Here is a 19579-nt window from a genome sequence, read left to right on the forward strand (position 1 = left end):
TATATATGGTGTACCGGTTAATAATTTCAAGAGAAACATCAAAAGTGCTTTAATCAAAGTAATGTTCATCACTAGCTATACATTTCCCCATCTTTCAGGTAATTTGTGGATACTGTCCCAGTAGAACAGCGGTTCTCAACCTGTGGGTCACGACCCCTATGGGGGTCGAACGACCCTTTCACAGGGGTCGCCTAAGACCATCGGAAAACATATATAATTACATATTGTTTTTGTGATTAATCACTATGCTTTAATTTTCAATTTGTAACAATGAAAATACATCCTGCATATCAGATATTTACATTACGATTCATAACAGTAGCAAAATTACAGTTATGAAGTAGCAACGAAAATAATTTTATGGTTGGGGGTCACCACAACATGAGGAACTCTATTAAAGGATCGCGGCATTAGGAAGGTTGAGAACCTCTGCAGTAGAACTTCCTTGTTTTGAGGCAAACCATTCAGAGACCCAATTTTCCACTTCTTTGTACATTTTGAAGTGCTACTCAGAAAGTGCGTGTGCCATCGATTAGAACAAGTGGTAATCTGAAGGAGCAAGGTCTGGTGAATACAGCTGGTGGGTTAATACTTCCCAGGCAAGATAGATCTTTTATCGTGTCTTTAACTGGTTTTGAAGTGTGTGATGGTGTGTCATCATGAAGCAAAATTACTTTGCCGTGTCTTCTGGCACATTCTGGTTGTTTCATGATCACAGCATGGTTCAAATTGATTATTTATTGTCGGTAGCGATTAGTATTAACGGTTTCACCTGGTTTTAGAAGCTCATAATACACCACACCTTCCTGATGCCACCAAACGCAGGGCATTGTCTTCTTTCCGAAGCGATTTGGCCTTGCAGTCGATGTTGATGATTGACCTGGATCAACCCATGATTTTGTGCATTTGGGATTCTCAAAATAAATCCACTTTTCATCGCCAGTCACAATTCAATGCAAAAAAGACTTTCTTTCATGCCATTGAAGACCATTTTACTGATGAGTTTTCGGTTTTCCATTTGTCTTTCATTCAGTTGATGTGGCACCCATTTTCCTTCCTTTAAAATCTTTCCCATTGCTTGTAAATGATCGGAAATTGTTTGCTGAGCATTGTTTAATCTTTCTGCAAGTTGATTTTGAGTTTGACACGCATCTTCATCCAATAATGCTTGTAATTGTTGGTCTTCAAACTTTTTCGGTTGACGTGGACGATCTTTGTGTTTCACATCGAAATCATCACTTTTAAAGCGTATAAACCAGCGTTCACAAGTATCTTGAGATGGAGCATGTTCACTATAAGCTTCCTGAAGTATTCAGCAGCACTTTCCTTCAAAATAAAGTAATGAATTAAAACTTCCCGCAAATGCTCTTTTTTGGGCACAAAATTTGACATTTTTAAGTGTAAAAATATCTATGATGTTAGCACCTTCAGAAAATTTGACATACAAAGTTTTGAAGCTTGCTGTCAATACAACAAAATAGCATACATATCAAATCACATATATATCAACACGGGTAACTCCATCTATTGAAAAAAATCCACATTATTAACTGGCACACCTAGTGTGTGTGTGTGTGTGTGTGTGTGTGTGTGTGTGTGTGTGTGTATACATAATTTTTTAAAGACAAATAGAGCTTTTTACAAATTCATTTTGGCAATACCAGAGATAGAAAAATATTGTCTATAACATACAGACATAAACATATAGAAAGACATAACCAGAGATCTTACAGTTTTGTTTAAATGTTTATCCATGTATCCTGTATAAAACTCAAAAATAGTGGGATACAGATTATGTTTCTGGCAGATGCACTAAATTAAGGTAACTTGCTCAGATGGCCAGTGTTTTACTGAAGATTTTTTATTTGCATACTGTGAGGATCCTTTTAAAACTGTTTTTAGATTCATTAAAAGCTTCTATTCAAAGAATGCATTTCATTGTTTCATTGTGGTTTGGAATCCTCTCTTTTAAGGATGCTCCTTAAGGTGGACCTATCTAAGTTAAAGGTTCTTCAGAGTGACCACTACAATTTCAAAAGTTCAACCATTTTCCAAAAGGCACAAGATTCTGGTCCATCGACCAGGTAGAACTCATCTTTGCCTTTAGATGTCCGAAGATGTCTTTATTACAAAAAGCCTTGTTTCCCAACTGGTCTAAAACACAAGGTATCGTGTGTTTTTCCCCCTTTGGCATAGAGTAGGATGACTTACCAAGAAGCTTCAACAAACAAAACACAGGTATACACAATAAGTCAGAGAGTTCAAAACACAAAAAGAATGGAGCTTGGATCAAAGAGAGACTTAGTCTCAAACTCCAGTATTGGTGAGAAAGCAGTGAGCTCAGTGGCGTCTGTGGGTTACCAGCACTTGTTTGCTTATCTGATACCTTGGAGTCACTGGAGGACTTTGGATCCCACTTCACTTCTGATGCCACGCAATGTCAAAAGTTCAGAAATAACAGAAGTAAAACCAATGAATCACTGAAGTAGTAGTTATCTAATAAAAGACAAAAAGGGTAATTAACCGTACCTCCGCTACGCTTCCCATTGGCTAATCAGGGCGATATGCAAATTAACTGCCAACAAAGATGGCGGCCGGCAGCCACGCAGCTGAAGCGAACATGAGGCTTGCTTGCTCCAGTGATGGAGGAGGCCAAGGTTTCCCGCCTGCCGCAGCCCGGCTCTGAGCTCCGGAAGCAACAATGTTTCAATTATAGAAGCTAAACAAACCCCAGATACCTGCTTTCAGCGGCCTCAGAGCTGGGAGCGCCAGTAATGGCAACAATGTTTCAATTATAGAATGTAAATAAATCCCAGAATAAAAAATAAAAAAAAGGAGGGGCTGGGAGCTTCAGTCTCCCGCCAGCCTGAAAACGGCCCTCAGCCCCTCACCCATACTGGCCAGGCAACCCAGTGGGGACCCCACCCTAAAGGGGGTGTGGCCAGCCTGAAAACAGCCATCAGCCCCTCACTCATGCCGGCGAGGCACCCAAGCGGGACCGCCACCCTGATCCGGGACACCCTTCAGGGCAAACCAGCTGGCCCCCACCCGTGCACCAGGCCTCTATCCTATATATTAAAAGGGTAATATGCAAACTGACCCTAACAGCAGAAAGACTGGGAATTACTGGTCACTATGACACACACTGACCACCAGGGGGCAGACACTCAATGGAGGAGCTGCCCCCTGGTGGTCAGTGAGCTCCCACGTGGAGGAGCTCTGCTCAGCCACAAGCCAGGCTGATGGCTGCCAGTACAGCGGTGGTGGTGGGAGCCTTTCCTGCCTCCTCAGCAGCGCTAAGGATGTCTGACTGCAGCTTAGGTCTGCTCCCCACTGGCAAGTGGACATCCCCCGAGGGCTGCTGGGTTGCCAGATGGATGTCTGATTGCCATCTTAGGCCCAATCCCCTGGGAAGTAGGCCCAAGCCAGCAGGTGGTCATCCCCCGAGGGGTCCCAGACTGCGAGAGGGCACAGGCCGGGCTGAGGGGGACCCCCCCACCCCCCCGATTGCACAAATTTTTGTGCACCGGGCCTCTAGTATTGTTATTAAGTAGGTTATGTAGTGAGAAAGTTATTGTTTACAATACAGATGCTCTTTGACTTATGATTAGGTTACATCCTGATAAACCCATCATAAATTGAAAATATCATAAGTGGAAAATGCATTTAATACACCTAGCCTACCAAACATTATTGCTCAACGTATCCTATCTTCAATGTGCTCAGAACACTTACATTAGCCTACAGTTAGGCAAAATCGTCTAACAAAGCCTATTGTTGAATATATCATGTCATTTATTGAATGCAGTATCCCCAACAAATGCAACAGAGTACATTGTAAAGTATTGGTTGTTTACCCTGGTGATCGTGTGTCTGACTGGGAGCTGCAACTCTCTGCCCCTGCCCAGCATCACAAGAGAGTATCATATAGCTAGCCTGGGAAAGGATCAAAATTTGAAGTAAAGTTTCTACTGAATTCATTTTGCTTTCACCCCATCATAAAGTTGATAAATTGTAAGTCAAAGCATTGTAAATCAGGGCCATCATAAGCAAAAAACGACCCAGGTCAATTTAGCCTGGTAAAATAAGCTAGATTAAGCTTTGTTTTTATGACTAAACTGGTTTTGTCTGTTCAAGGAATATTCAAGTCTGATTTCTATTTTTTATTTTAACACAACCAAAATAATGTGAAATAAAATTAGAAAAGTACATTTAGAATAGCATAAAAATATGTAAGATACCTAAAAGTAAATCTAATGAAACTTGGGCAGGATTTTTTACGCTGAAAATTACAAAGCAGTGCTAAGAGACATTTTAAAATACTTAAATAAATGGAAAAATATTCCATCTTTATGTAGTAGGAAACTCAGTATTGTTAAAATATCAATTTCCCCCAAATTGAGCTATAGTGTCAGTAGAAATACCAGAATTTTTTATTGAATACCAGAATTTTTTATTGATTAAATGGATTCCAAAGTTTATATCAAAATGTAAATGTCTCAGATGTCAAGACTTGTTATGAAGTAATATTAATTAAGATATTTTGTATTAGAACAGCAGTTTTCAACCTGTGTGCAGTGGCACACTGATGTGCCACACTAATTTTTAAAACATGCAATAACTGACTAGTCAGGGGCATTGACCTCTTCCTATAAACCAGTGATTCCCAAAGTGGGCGCTACCGCCCCCTGGTAGGCGCTGCAACGATCCAGGGGGGTGGTGATGGCCACAGGTGCATTTGGGGGCGATGAGTAACTATTAAAATTAAAAAAAAATTAATTTCCAGGGGCTGAGTAATATTTTTTCTGGAAAGGGGGCGGTAGGCCAAATAAGTTTGGGAACCACTGCTATAGACCTTCACATATCTAGTTTCTTGGTTTATGACAAAAGCTTCACTGAAATTAAAAGAAAGCATTTATTTTTAATAAACTATTAGGTAAACTGGATATTTGTATAAAAAAGGCACATTATATTTTAAAAGTTCATTTGAGTTAGATAATAGATCCAGATGTATAAGCTAAAATTATCCAGCTTCTAGAAGAAAATCTAAGAGAATATCTTGACTTTGGAGTAGGCAAAAATTTCTTAGAGCACAAAATTAATAAGTTAGAATACATAAGAATTTATATTCGTCAATACACCATTCAGACAGAGAAAAAGCAAGCGATATACTGCAAGAATTTATTCATAATAAATAAATCTTGTGTAGGACTTGTATAAGTAACTGTTATAAATCAAGAAGGAAAAGGCACAAACAACCCAATTTTTAAAATATGCAAAAAAGTGAGCATATTTTACAGGAAGATATCACAAAGGAAGATGTCTAAGAGGCCAATATGCATAGGTAAAGGTGCTCTACATTATTACTTATTAGGAAATGTCACAATGCAGAACCATCACACCCCTGCCAGAATGGCCCAAATTAGAGACTGACAATACAAGTGTTGCCAAGGATGTGAAACAACTGGTGCTCTTCTATTTTGCTGGTGGGAATATAAATTGTTTCAGCCATTTTGGAAAACTATCAGTAGGTGTTATAGCGAAACATAGCCCTCTACTGTGAGTTCAGAATTTATGTACCCAAGAAAGGTAAAACATAAAAACCATGTACAAGGATGTGTCTGTAGCAATGAATCTCAGAAATACTTTGTTGAACAAAAGTAGGTAGACACAAATGAATTTATACTGTATGATTCCACTTATATGAAGTTTAAAATAGAAAAAAATAATTTGGGGTAATTGAAGCCAGGAAAGTGGTTGCCTCTGAGTTGGGAGGAGTTAATTACTTAGAAGGGGCAAATGAAAATCTTCTGAAGTGATGATAGTGTTTAATATCTTGAACTAGGTGGTATTTATTCATACGTATATGTGTGTAAAAATTAATTGAACTACAATGTATGCTTAAGAGTTTTGTACCTTATTATTATAAATAACTAATTCTTCAACAAATGAGTGCAAAGAAAAGGAAATATTTTAAAAGTTTTACCATGAAAATTTCCAAACAAATTTCTAGAGTACAAAAAACTCCAAATACACATCATCTTGTTTCAACATTATGCCATTCTTTTAATTTTTTTTTATCACCTAATCCCCTCCCCACTCATATATGCCATTTTTTGGTAGTTAGCACACATTTAAGTGTCTCAATATTAGATATTTAATTTATTCTGAGCACATTTTTTTTTTTTTACTTTTACTATTAAATGTAATTGCAACATTGAATTTTCTATTTTCCTGTACCTTTGTTTTTTGTTTTCCTGGCTTAGATGTGGAAGTAAATCTCTCCTACTGCTTTATTCTGCACTAATTTGACTTGTGTATCTCAAAGGAGGGTGGGCCCTTTTTATTTGTGCTACATCTGAATCAGATATTTTTTTATCTAAATGAAAGAGAAATTTGAGGAATATTCTCCATCTTGTGTTTTTTAATGGATTGGGACATTATTTTTTTATCTCAATTATTTTTGGCTTCCTTTAAATTTTTTTTCTTCCTTAGCCAATTTTACCTCCATTAAACCATAGAAAATATTTATTGTTATAGTGTGTTGGGTATATGCTCATTCAATTCTTTACAGATTTCTCTCTGTAGGTAGATTTTTTTAAAGCAGTATTTTATAACATTTTTTAAACAACATAACTTAAAAACATTTGGTGAGATAAAGGGTTCACCATAACAAATTGGAAATACATTTTTTGGATACTTAAATATAAACTTTGAGGATTATCCAAATATCTGTTCCTGATTACATATATTTTATGTTTCAAATATGTTTTTCATGTAATTTTCACTATATCAATCCTGACTTTATTGTTCCTCTTTTATAATTGTATTGTTTCTCAACTAACTTATCTATTTCTAGAAAAGACCCTGTTAAAATTGTTTTATTTGTTTGGATACCTGAAACCTATATAATTTTATTAACCAATGTCACCCCAGTAAATTCAATAACAATTTTTAAAAATATGCATTCATATGATTCAAGAAAAGACACTTTAAAGGTGAGTTATTTCTAGACAATTTATTGAATTGGAAAAATATTTGCAACTCAGTGGTATGTGAAAAGGGTTTAATATCCAAAATGTATAAAGAATTTTACAACCCAATATAGCAAAAAAAAAAAAAATCAGATTTGAAAGTGGGCAGAGGATATGACTAGACATCTTTTCAAAGAAGACATACAGATGGCCACAGGTACATGAAAAGATGCTCAACATTACTAATTGTCAGGGAAATGCAAATGAAAGCACAATGAGATATCAATTTACAGCTGTTAGAATGGTTATTATGAAATAGACAAGAAGTAACAAGTGTTGGAGAGGATGTGGAGAAAAGAGAATCCTTGTGTATTATTGGTAGAAATGTAAATTGGTACAGCCACTATAGGAAACATTATGGAGGTTCCTCAGAAAATTACCATATGACCCAGAAATTCCAATTTGGGGTATTTATCTGGAGAAAACGAAAACATTTAACTTGAAAAGACCCCATCATGTTCATTGCTGGAAGCAACCTACGTGTCCATCAATGGATGAATGGATAAAGATGATGATGTATCAAGTTAAGGAATCCCAAAGGGTTGCTGGCATCCAACCAGAAGTACAGAAGGATTCTTCCCTAGAGCCTTTGGGGAGAGCACTGCCCTACTAACATCTTGATTTTGGATTTTTAGTCTCCAGAACTATGAGAAAATAAATTATTTTAAACTGCCCTTCCTCCATCCCCTGCCCCCCAATAAGATCTTCTTGGGGAAAAATGTGATTTTACATACACACAAAATGCGTGAAGGGGTTCAAAAGGCACTAACGTTCAGTTATAAAGTAAGCCCTGGGGATATAATATCCATCATGGTGAATGTAATTAATAATACTTTATTGCATATTTGAAAGTTGCTGAGAAAATAGGTCTTAAAACTTCTTACCACAGGAAAAAAAATTTGTAACTCTACTGTGATGGGAATGAACTAGACTTAATTGTGATTGTTTTGCAATATATACAAATATTGAATCATTATGTTGAATGCCTAAAACTAATATAATGTTATATGTCAATTATACCTCACCTTTTTTTAAAAAAAAAATAGAGAATTATTTCTGGCTCCCAGCAAATGGGTCACAGGAGTATAGAACCACTCTTTCAGTTGAAACGCTTCTGGAAGTTAACTAATTTCTATCTTCCTCTGTGTAAAGCTTCATGTGAATCAGTTAGATTTAAATTCTAAAAGTAAGTGTCCCTGATTCAGTAGTTATTTGATGAGTGTCTTCTAGGTGATAGGTGGAGTATAGGTGCTAAGCAGCAGTTCTGATAATCCCAACAAGCAAAAGACAAGTATAATTCCTTTTCTTTTTTAAATATATTTTTGTTGATTTCACAGAGGAAGGGAGAGGGAGAGAGATAGGAACATCAATGATGAGAGAATCATTGATTGGCTGCCTCCTGCATGCCCTCTACTGGGGATTGAGCCTGCAAACTGGGCATGTGCCCTTGACCAGAATCAAACCTGGGACCCTTCAGTCCGCAGGATAGTGCTCTATCCACTGAGCCAAACCGGCTAGGGCTGGTGTAATTCCTTTTGATGCTGTCAACCACAACATGGCACTTTGCATGCTGAGAAGTAGAGCTTTTAAAGGGAGAAATATACTTTCATGAGATGGTATTAGAAAATCTTGTTCTAGTAATAGGTGGAACTATAAGAAAATCCAGTGTCTAAGAACATGTAATTTTCACTATTTGTAGTATCTGTTGTAGGATAATGCATTAAGCTGCAATAGACTTAACGGCTCAGAACATTTATTATCTCACTAGAGGCCCGGTCCACAAAAAATTTGTGCACTTGGGGGGGTCCCTCAGCCTGGCCTGTGCCCTCTCTCAGACTGGGACCCCTCGGAGGATGTCCACCTGCTGGCTTAGGACCGCTCCCTGGGGGATCGGGCCCAAGCTGGCAGTCAGACATCCCTCTGGCAGCCTGGCAGTCCTCGGGGGATGTCCACTTACCAGCGGGGAGCAGACCTAAGCTGCAGTTGGACATCCTTAGTACTGCTGAGGAGGTGGGAGAGGCTCCCGCCACCACCGCTGTGCTGGCAGCCATCAGCCTGGCTTGTGGCTGAGCAGAGCTCCTCCACGTGGGAGCTCACTGACCACCAGGGGACAGCTCCTGCATTGAGCAACTGCCCCCTGGTGGTCAGTGTGTGTCATAGTGACCAGTAATTCCCAGTCTTTCTGCTGTTAGGGTCAGTTTGCATATTACCCGTTTATTATATAGGATAGAGGCCTGGTGCACGGGTGGGGGCCGGCTGGTTTGCCCTGAAGGGTGTCCCGGATCAGGGTGGGGGTCCCGCTGGGGTGCCTGGCCAGCCTGGGTGAGGGGCTGATGGGTGTTTGCAGGATGGTCACACCCCCTTCAGGGTGGGGGTCCCCACTGGGGTGCCTGGCCAGCCTGGATGAGGGGCTGATGGCTGTTTTCAGGCTGGCCACACCCCCTTTAGGGTGGGGGGTCCCCACTGGGTTGCCTGGCCAGTCTGGGTGAGGGGCTGAGGGCTGTTTTCAGGCTGGCCAAGCCCCCCGGCAACTGAAGCTCCCAGCCTCTCCTTTTTTTCTTTTTATTCTGGGATTTATTTACCTTCTATAATTGAAACGTTGTTGCCTTTTGCGGAGGCTACAGCCGGCCGTGGGAAGCTTGGCTTCCTCCATCACTGGAGCAATCAAGCCACCTGCTCGCTCCAGCTCTGTGGCTACGGCCAGCTGAAAGCAGGTATCTGGGGTTTATTTATCTTCTATAATTGAAACTTTGTTGCTTTGAGTGGAGCTCAGAGCCGCCACGGCAGGCAGGAAGCTTGGCTTCCTTCATCATCGGGGCAACCAAGACTCCTGCTCACTCCAGCTCCCTGGCTGCCGGCCGCCATCTTGGTTGGGTTAATTTGCGTATAGTCGCTCTGATTGGCTGGTGGGCGTGACTTAAGGCGTAGCAAAGGTACGGTCAATTTGCATGTTTGTCTTTTATTAGTGTAGATAGTTTGGGTGTGTCAGAAATTCAGGAGCAACCTGACTGGGTGGTTTTGGCTCAAGGTCTTTCATAAGGTTTCACTCAAGATTTAGGCCTAGAGTACAGTCATCTGAAGACTTGATTGTGGATGAAGCAACTACTTCCCAGCTGGTTCAGTAACATGGCTATTGCCAGAGGACCTCAATTCCTCAAGAATTGTCAGTTACTCCTCATGTGGACCTTTCCATAGAACTACTTGAGTGATCTCATGATGTAACAGCTGGTTTCCCTCAGAGAAAGAGAGCAAAGGGAGAGCAAACAAGGATGAAGCCACAATGCCTTTTGTGCCCTAATTTTTTAGATCCCGAACTGTCACTTATATCACATTATCTTTATTAGAAACAAGTTACTAAGTACAGATCACACGTAAGGGGAGCAAATTAGGCTCTGCTTTTTTGAAGGGTGAAGTATTAAAGAATTTGTGGGTATGTTTTAAAACCACCACATTATTCTAATAGAGGTTTGGTGATGCTTTTGGGGATCAGGAATATTTGTTCATTTTGTTCATTGTTGTATCAGCACTGCAAATAGTGCCCTGGAACATGTCAGAATAAAGCCTTATTCCAAAGAAAATACTCATGAACTTAAGTCCATAGTTACCCTTTAAGATTGCCATTTATTGTACTGTAAATGTATAAAGATTCCAGTTAAGATTTTTTTCTTATTAAAACAGTATTAATTAGAGCTTTTATTTTTGCCAGTATGATTTTTTAGATATATTTTCACCCTTTATCTATTGCTAACAGTCTGACTCATTCAAGTAGAGCAGCAGTCGCCAACCTTTCGGATCTCATGGACCACAGGTTGGCGACCACTGAGATAGAGGATTACAACTTGTTGCTAAATTTATAATTTACTAGAGGCCCGGTGCACGAATTCGTGCACGGATTCATGCATGGATGGGGTCCCTCAACCTGGCCTGCACCCTCTCGCAATCCAGGACCCCTCAAGGGATGTTGGATTGCCAGCCTGTGGGGATCAGGCTGAAACTGGCAGTCCGACATCCCCTGAGGGATATAGCAGTTTCTAAGTGGCAGGCGGCTGGGGAGGATCCCAAGCCGCAGCCGGGTGCCCCGCCACTCATGCTCCCCGCTGCTCCAGCCGCCGCTGCCTGCCGCTGCTGCAGCTGTGCTCGTCAGCTATGAGGCCAGCTTCTGGCTGAGTGGTGCTCCTGCTGTGGGAGCACACTGACCACCAGGGGGCAGCTCCTGTGTTGAGCATCTGTCCCCTGGTGGTCAGTGCATGTCATAGCGATCAGTCGTTCTGGTCAACTGGTTGTAACAGTTGCTTAGGCCTTTATATATATAGATATGGGGGAAATGTATGTGTATACTCTATGTATGTTAATAGCTATCCATGGCTAGACAGATAACATAAATTCACTTACAGAACTATCGTCTTCTAATAAATATGAGTTGGTGATAGGAAGTTAGCAATAGCTCAAATATTTAAATCAGGTATTTAAATAAAAAATTAAGTCCTTATCAAACTTTGAGAAGAGCACAGATAGCAACTTTTGAAATAGTAAATAAGTGTATTAATTTCAAAACTGCAGAGGGTCTTTTAATATTCTTACATGGTAGATTTTGATTTTTCTAATTTAGACTAGGTTCTTATTTGGGATTAAAATACCTGAATGATCAATTGACTAATGTAAAGCATAAGTATATCATTATTTACACACATTAACTTTTAATTGTCATAAGCCATTATACATTACTTATCATACATTATACATTGTATACATTATATATTAATCACCATAAGCCTAAGTTTGTATTCTTAGGTTTAACTTTTTTAATAAACCAGGGCTAAAAGAACAATATAGTGCTTGATGGAGAAGCAAAGATATAACATAGTGTACTAGAGTACCAAATAATTTGATCACATACCCCAGCCAGCACTTCTCCAAATAAATTTGCTTATTTACTTATTAATTGTGTGTGTTGTTGTTATTGTCAGTCTTAAGGATGAAATATACTTACAGCAAGATTTTTCAAGAGGAGATGTAAAACTGTTTTCAAATGGTCATTTTATAGTTATACTAGTGGCACAGTGCACATTGAAAGGGAATTAATCTGAAGAAATATTTTAATACCGCTATTCACCCTTTCTCTATAATAGAAGTGTCAACCAAATTCACGATCGACAGTGACAGATTGAAACACACACGTGTGATTGGCGCTAGCGAGAGCTTTATGTGTATCGTGCATACTCAAGTCAACTTAGCCTTGCATATATATATATATAGAATAAACTTGCTTACGTAGACCTGCTTTCTGATTTAGCTACACTTTTTCCAGCCCAGTGAAGCACCCCAACTTCTCTTTCAGATAATTGTCAGCAACACAGTGGTAAATACCAATATGAAGTAGGTTATTATTATAGATCACGAAGGGAGAACAAAGGGTAAAATATGTAACTGCAGCAGTGTTTGACTATATTCTACGCAGTGAGAAAACCTGAAGTCATTTTCAAGGTCCACCATTTCTTCTTTCCAGTTGGGTCAAGTTTCTAAACTTTCTAAATCTCCCTTTTCCAGCTAATGAAAAGAAAATAGGATCCCACTGATTCTCCTATCTACCTACTGTAGGACTTCTGTGAGGATCAAATGAGATGAGGCACAGGAAAAGGCTTCACAGACATTTGGTTAAAGTGTAAAATGTTTGGAGGCTAGTTGCTAGAAGCTGAGTGTTGCTAGGTGACGTCATTACTCAGCGCCCACAGTGACTGTTTCTGGGCTGGGCTGGGCTGTGGGCCGCATTTTGTGCCATGGGGTCTCGGCAACGTTGGCTGTGATTTGGTGGGCTCTGGCTCCGGGGTGGTGTTGGGGCCTGTGTCCCACTTGGGAGAAGCCGAGTGTTGCTTTGTCAGCACCAGGTCCACGGTGCTGTTTCTTTGTAAATGGCCAGTGCGCATTACGGCAGCTCCTGCATTGAGCATCTGACCCCTAGTGGTCATAGCGGATGTTCGGAGGGACACTTAGCATATTAGCCTTATATATATAGATGAGGTTTTTTTACTAACTTGTCTGATCAGATTTTTTGTTGTTAAAAAGCTAACAAAGGTTTCACTAGAAGCAGAAGTATTAATTTTGCCTTTTTGTTTTGTGCTTGTGTTGTTATTTTGTTTAATCCATTGTTTCTTTGTAGGAATCTTCTGCAGCTTTATTGTGTGAGTAAAAACTAAGTCACATCCAAAATTCCATTGAACTGGGCACACAAAAACTGTCATATATGTCACAGTTTACTGAAAAAGAGCCAGCAGGTAAGCAAAGTATCTCTACATTGAGGACTTTATATTTTTCCCTCCAGATACCTCAGTGTCATACATGACATGTGATTATGGTCTTACTTAAGGCCAGTTTTTCCTCCATATGTTAAATATTTATAAAGCTGCATTTCTAATTTTTTATATGAAAATAAGTGCAAGTAGAAATTCTTATATTTTCCTTTCACATACCCTTGGCTTCAATTGTACTTTCCACTTTGGAGACTATTTCTTTGAAGTTATTGTTAAGGTAACTGGATCTGGAGTCATATTATTGTATTATGGAGCAAACTACTTAAATACTTAATTTTAACCTTAATTTTTTTTATCTTTAAAATAAACTACAGTATTTACCTCATTAGGTTGTTGAGGGGATTAAATAACATAATGTGATACTTGCTATTGTATTTTATAAGTACATGTTTGTTTTTCTTTCATGCTTGGAAGCAATTATACTTCTTATTTTAATGCAATAAAAATATGTAACTATCGAATTTATTGACTATTCCATATACTGTGGGATAATATTTTGTTTAGTTCCCGTATTGTATACACAAAATCAAATTGACTAAGTAAACTTATACTTAATACATATGAAATAATGTCATATTTAGTAAAAGATGCTACTGTTTACTACTATTATTTCTCAATCATCATAACTTAGTATTCAAGTTATTCAAATGTTGGTGGCTTTTCTTACCATAATGAATACCATTGGTAATTTTGAAAGGTGGGGTAGCATGTATTTGACTTGGCTCATCATTATTTTCTTTTAGAGAATTTTATCTGGCCCAAACTTATTGGACTGATTTATGGTGGGTCCAGTTGGTTCTTTTTGGTATTATATATACCGTTTAAAGAAGTTAAATGTTACCTTTGACATGAATGTATTCCTCTTAATGTAATTGAAACCATCATCATATCATGTGCTAGTAATGAAATCAACAGATATGTATTGAGCACTTATATGTAAGGTACTTTTCTGAGATAATTTGGAGAATCATTTTCCAATCCTTAATGAGCTTTTGCACTATAATAGTTTTGCATATGAATATCTTTTTTGGTAGGTTACATTATAAAAGTCTTAAATACCTTAAAGGAACCAAACTTTAAAAGATATTTTTGTGGGTAAAGAGGCCACATAACTTTTATAACATAGTACATATTAATAAGGTACACTTGAGAAAATGAGAACTGCTTGCATATTAAAATATTGGGTGTTGATTATTTTATTTTTACTTTGTGTTTTATTTTTTAAATAATCTGTATTGAGAGAGTATTATTATATAAACATGAAGACTTCAATATAAGTAATTTTTAGAAATTGGTTGACACTCTTGAATTGCTTACTAGTAAATAAATGAAACTTAATTTACAAAAAAAAAAATAAGGTACACTTGATGTTTAATAGCATGTGATTTGGCAAGTAGCATATATGTTCAAACAGTACCCCCACCAATCACCAGTATGAAAGTCATTGCTGTGACTCTTATTTTTAACTCTATTTTTCAGCAATGGATCAAGAATCCAACAAGGCTGCCTGGCCCAAACCAGCGGGAGGATATCAGACAATCACAGGCAGGAGATATGGAAGAAGACATGCCTATGTCAGTTTTAAACCTTGTATGACAAGGCATGAAAGAAGCTTGGGTCGAGCTGGTGATGACTATGAAGTGTTGGAACTAGATGATGTTCCAAAGGAAAATTCCTCAGGTATGTACCACAGAATTATTTAAAAACTATTAATAAGACCGAATGAATTAATCTTGTGATATTTGAAATTGTGAGTGGGTTTTATGTGTGTCTATGAGTAAAAATGCTGTACATTTCTATGAAGAAATTCTATTCTGAAATTTTTAATTAATTTAAATTTTTATTGAATTAATATCCTATATAATAAAAGGGTAATATGCAAATTGACCCTAACAGCAGGACGACTGGGAATGACTGTCACTATGACACACACTGCCCACCAGGGGACAGAAGCTCAATGCAGGAGCTGCCCCCTGGTGATCGGTGCGCTCCCACAGGGGGAGCTCTGCTCAGCCACAAGCCAGGCTGCCAGCTGCCAGCACAGTGGTGGTGGCGGGAGCCTCTCCCACCTCCTCAGCAGCACTAAGGATGTCCAACTGCAGCTTAGGCCTGCTCCTCGCTGGCAAGTGGACATCCCCCGAGGGCTGCTGGGCTGCCAGAGGATGTCTGACTGCCAGCTTAGGCCCAACCCCCTGGGGAGCGGGCCTAAGCCAGCAGGTGGACATCCCCGGAGGGGTCCCAGACTGCGAGAGGGCACAGGCTGAGGGACCCCCCCGAGTGCACAAATTTTTGTGCACCAGGCCTCTAGTTAATATTTAAACATAGAAGAAAATAGAATATGGCCAATTATCAAAATATAACTACACTTTCATATCAGTGATTACATTGTCACATCCTTCAACCAGAGGAAATCATGTTTTAATCAAATACATTTTTAAAATGTTAACTGAGTATATTTTTCCCTGCATATTAAGTTTAAATTTTGTTTTTTAAAATTGTCTCTTGAAGCAATATAGCTTGGCTCATTTGATTTTTTTAAAAAATCATTTATAAAATATAAATGTCAACTAATTCTTAGTTAAAATTTCTTAACCATTCAGTAGTTTGAAAAGTATTTTGCAGATATTCATGTATTAAAATACATGATTTTGGACTAGAATGCTATCTTCCTCTTGTTCTGAACAAACTTGATAATTCTAGATTATTTTTACTGTCATCTATAATAATAAAAGCATAATATGCTAATTAGACCGACGTCTTCTGGAACACCTTCTGGAAGAAGCTGGGGCTGCAAGGGAAGCCCAGGTCCCGGGTGTCAGAGGGAAGCCGGTGCCGGTAGCTGGGGGAAGGAAGGCCTACTCTTGCATGAATTTGGTGCATCGGGCCTCTAGTTTATATATATATATAAAAATCTGAATTATTATGTAAGGTCATTCTATTAAAGAAGCCTGTTGGTGATAGGACAAGACTGATCTTCAGTTATTTATAATTTATAAATTTTTGTTCAATAAATTTCATGTCTTCATTTTTATTATTCCATTAGTAGTGATAAAAGATACTCATGCTAAAGTAATTTATAGACTTGATATGATTTTATTCTTGTATCAAGATTCTGACAAACTGTGGCAAAGAGAATTAACATTGACTTTTTCATTGTTTTTCATTCATAGCTGTAACATACCTAAAGTTAACTCATTATAGCTATATTACTAAGATATAATCTTCTGAATTGACATCAAACACAGTGCAGTCTCATTTCTGTTATATCTGTAATCTGATCTTATATCTATCATAAGTACTTTGAATTTTTTTTTTTACACTTGCATGTAATAGAAAAAGTTTGAATTGCACAACCCAAGAACTGGGAGGGCAGTGACTTCACATAAGCCTTTTATTGTTTGGTCTTTCATTAGCCTCTGCTTTTAATGTATTTTACAGAATGTTTTAAATATTAGGATTTAGTGGAAAACCTGCAAAAGATATGTGAGATGATACTGAGTGACTACACAGTGGCATAAATGAACTCATAGGGTAACCATTCTGCCCTCCCAGTAAAGTAAGGGTACATAGAAGCACCTGTCAGAGAAATTCTTTTATAATCTCAAAGAGGTAATAATTGATATGATTTTTACTTAAATAGCCAGTATTAAATCAAATTTTATCTAAATTAATCTCTCCAAATATGTTTTCTTTTGTTCTCTACGAAGGTTCCAGTCCATTGGATCAAGTTCAGTCTTCTTTACCCAACAATCCTTTATTTGAAAAAAGTGAAACAGAAATTCCCATTTGTGATACAGCATTGAATCAGACCATTGAGAGCAGTCCATCCTTTGCTGCAGTACAACATAGTGGGGAAGGCAGGGAGACCTTAGGAAGCAGTACAAATCTTCATAATAACTCTGAGGGAGAATATACTCCAGCAGCCTGTAATGCCTCAAGTGTCCAAAATGGAATTGCATTGGTTCATACTGACTCTCATGATCCAGATGGCAGACATGGAGAGGAGGATAATGACCGTCTTCAGCCTTCTTCAGAAGTTGTGGAAGGTGGTAGATATCAGGAAGCTTTGGGCAGTACAATATTTGAGTTGGAAAATGGAGAGGTAGAGGCAAATACAGGTCTTTTACCACCAGTTCCCGCTTTTAGCTGTGAGAAACGAGATGATTTTGAAGAGTTTGATTCAGCTCCTTTAGTGAAAAGTTCTACTGGTGACATTGTCAGTCAAACCAATCAGGAATTTCAGAGGTCCTCCTCTGAAGAGGAGATTATTAGAAAGAAAGAACAAAATAATACTAGCCAGGAGAGAAAGAGAGAAAATTCAACTGAAGATACAGCCTGTGCTCTGGGGCATATTTGCAGTGAACAAAATACCAGAGATAGGGACAACAAGCAGGGAAGTTCTCCTGAACAGGTAGTGAGGCCTAAAGTTAGAAAACTGGTAAGTTCAAGCCAGGTGAACCAAGAATCAGGTTTTAATAGGCATGAGGCTAAACAAAGAAGTGTTCAGAGGTGGAGGGAGGCTTTGGAAGTTGAGGAAAATGGCTCAGATGACCTCTTGATAAAATGTGATGACTACGATGGAGAACATGATTGTATGTTCTTGGATCTACCTTTTGCACGAGTTACACAGAGTGAAACAGAAAATAACCAAATAACATCAGAAAGTGGAGCCACAGCAGGAAGGCAAGGAGTTATGGATAACACCTTTTGGAATGGCTGTGGAGATTATTACCAACTGTATGACAAAGATGAAGACAGGTAAGGTTTTATTCAATACTTTGTCAGATCGTGTAGTGAGCGAAGTGATTTCTTTCTAGTACAGTGATGTTTGATGGATGTATTCTCTGGCATCTCAGGGAATTAGATATTTTAACTTATCAAATACTTTTAAAAAATGTATAATTTTATTGATTTCAGAGAGGAAGGGAGAGGGGGAGAGAGAGATAGAAACATCAGTGATGAGAGAGAATCATTGATTGGCTGCCTCCTGCATGACCCTGCACTGGGGATTGAACCCACAATCTGGGCATGTGCCCTGACGAGGAATTGAACTGTGACCATCTGGTTTGTAGGTCAGTGCTCAACCACGGAGCCACACTGGCCAGGTTTAAATATTCTTATTTACCAAGTGCTAACCATACATGCAAAGTAGTGGTTAGTTTTTTACAGAAACTGTCTTTGAGGTATTTCAGGAGTTCACAGAAATTATAACCAGGTGATTGTTATTACAAAAGAATAGATACTAATTATTTTAATTCTTTGTATCTCAATTAATGAATTGCAAGGTGAACATTTATCATAGTTTTAAAAATTCTGTGGAAAACCAGTCTAGGTATGTTGTGTTTTTTTTAATCCTCACCCGAGGATATTTTTCCATTGATTTTTAGAGAGAGTGGAAAGGAGAGGGAGGGGTAGAGAAACATGGGTGTGAGAGAGACACATCAATTGGTTGCTGCCCAGACTGGGACCAGAGATCGAGGCTGCAACTGAGGTATGTGTCCTTGACCTGAATCAAACCTGGGACCCTTCAGTCTGTAGGCTGACACTCTATCTGCTGCACCAAACCGGCTAGGGCCATAACTTTTCTTATAATAAGCATTCTGATCCCTGTTACCTACTTTTTTCTATTTTTCCAAAATGTAAGACAACAGAAAGAGAAATGGAGAATTTCTTTGTCCAATTGCTGAGTCTATTATCCCATAGTCCAAATTTCCTTTTAAGCTAGTTGAAACCCTAACTATGATCAATTACAAAGCAATTTCAAGATTTTATTAGCTTGTGGAAATAATTATTTTTTAACTAGCAGGTGCAACAAAGGAAGACATACTTTAGAAAATGAATATATTTTATGCATTTTATATCATAATAAAATTAATAAAATATGTTATTTTCTTTGGACATATGAATTAACTAACTTGTAGGAACAGTTGAAATAGAATACCTGTACTATCATGGAAGTTTGTAAACTTTAAGGCTTAATAGACTATATTTTTGTAACCCACTGTTTTTTAAGTTAAGGGTAAAGATAGTTAAAAACTTTTGTCTGACGTTTCCATTTTTCCAGTTTAAATCCACAATCTTTTATCCAAAATCCACAAAGTTCTAAAAATGGATGTTGGCAGCAAAACCTGACCTGATGTTAAGTTACTTGACAGCAGATCTGGGTCTGAACTAAAATGAGGCCTTTTTTTCAAGTATTTATAAATTTTGTTGCAGTATTATGAATGCTTGATTACT

The 19579-nt window shown here is 38.3% G+C and overlaps 1 protein-coding gene across 4 annotated transcripts in view; it reads left to right on the top strand.

Annotated features, from left to right (window-relative positions):
* The window catches only part of PJA2 (praja ring finger ubiquitin ligase 2), a 63722-nt gene that overhangs the window by 12924 nt on the left and 31219 nt on the right, over positions 1-19579 (top strand). For 3 of the 4 annotated variants that reach the window (XM_023749304.1, XM_023749265.1, XM_006081166.3), the window contains 3 exons: positions 13192-13306; positions 14822-15022; positions 17050-18100. In XM_023749304.1, coding sequence (XP_023605072.1) covers positions 13276-13306; positions 14822-15022; positions 17050-18100 — 1283 coding nt within the window. In that variant the 5' untranslated portion in view covers positions 13192-13275. The remainder of the gene's footprint in view (positions 1-13191; positions 13307-14821; positions 15023-17049; positions 18101-19579) is intronic. The other variant, XM_023749319.1, reaches the window with a different exon arrangement.

This window comes from Myotis lucifugus, unplaced genomic scaffold (assembly GCF_000147115.1).
Source record: "Myotis lucifugus unplaced genomic scaffold, Myoluc2.0 scaffold_0, whole genome shotgun sequence".
In the NCBI taxonomy this organism is placed as follows: Eukaryota; Metazoa; Chordata; class Mammalia; order Chiroptera; family Vespertilionidae; genus Myotis; species Myotis lucifugus.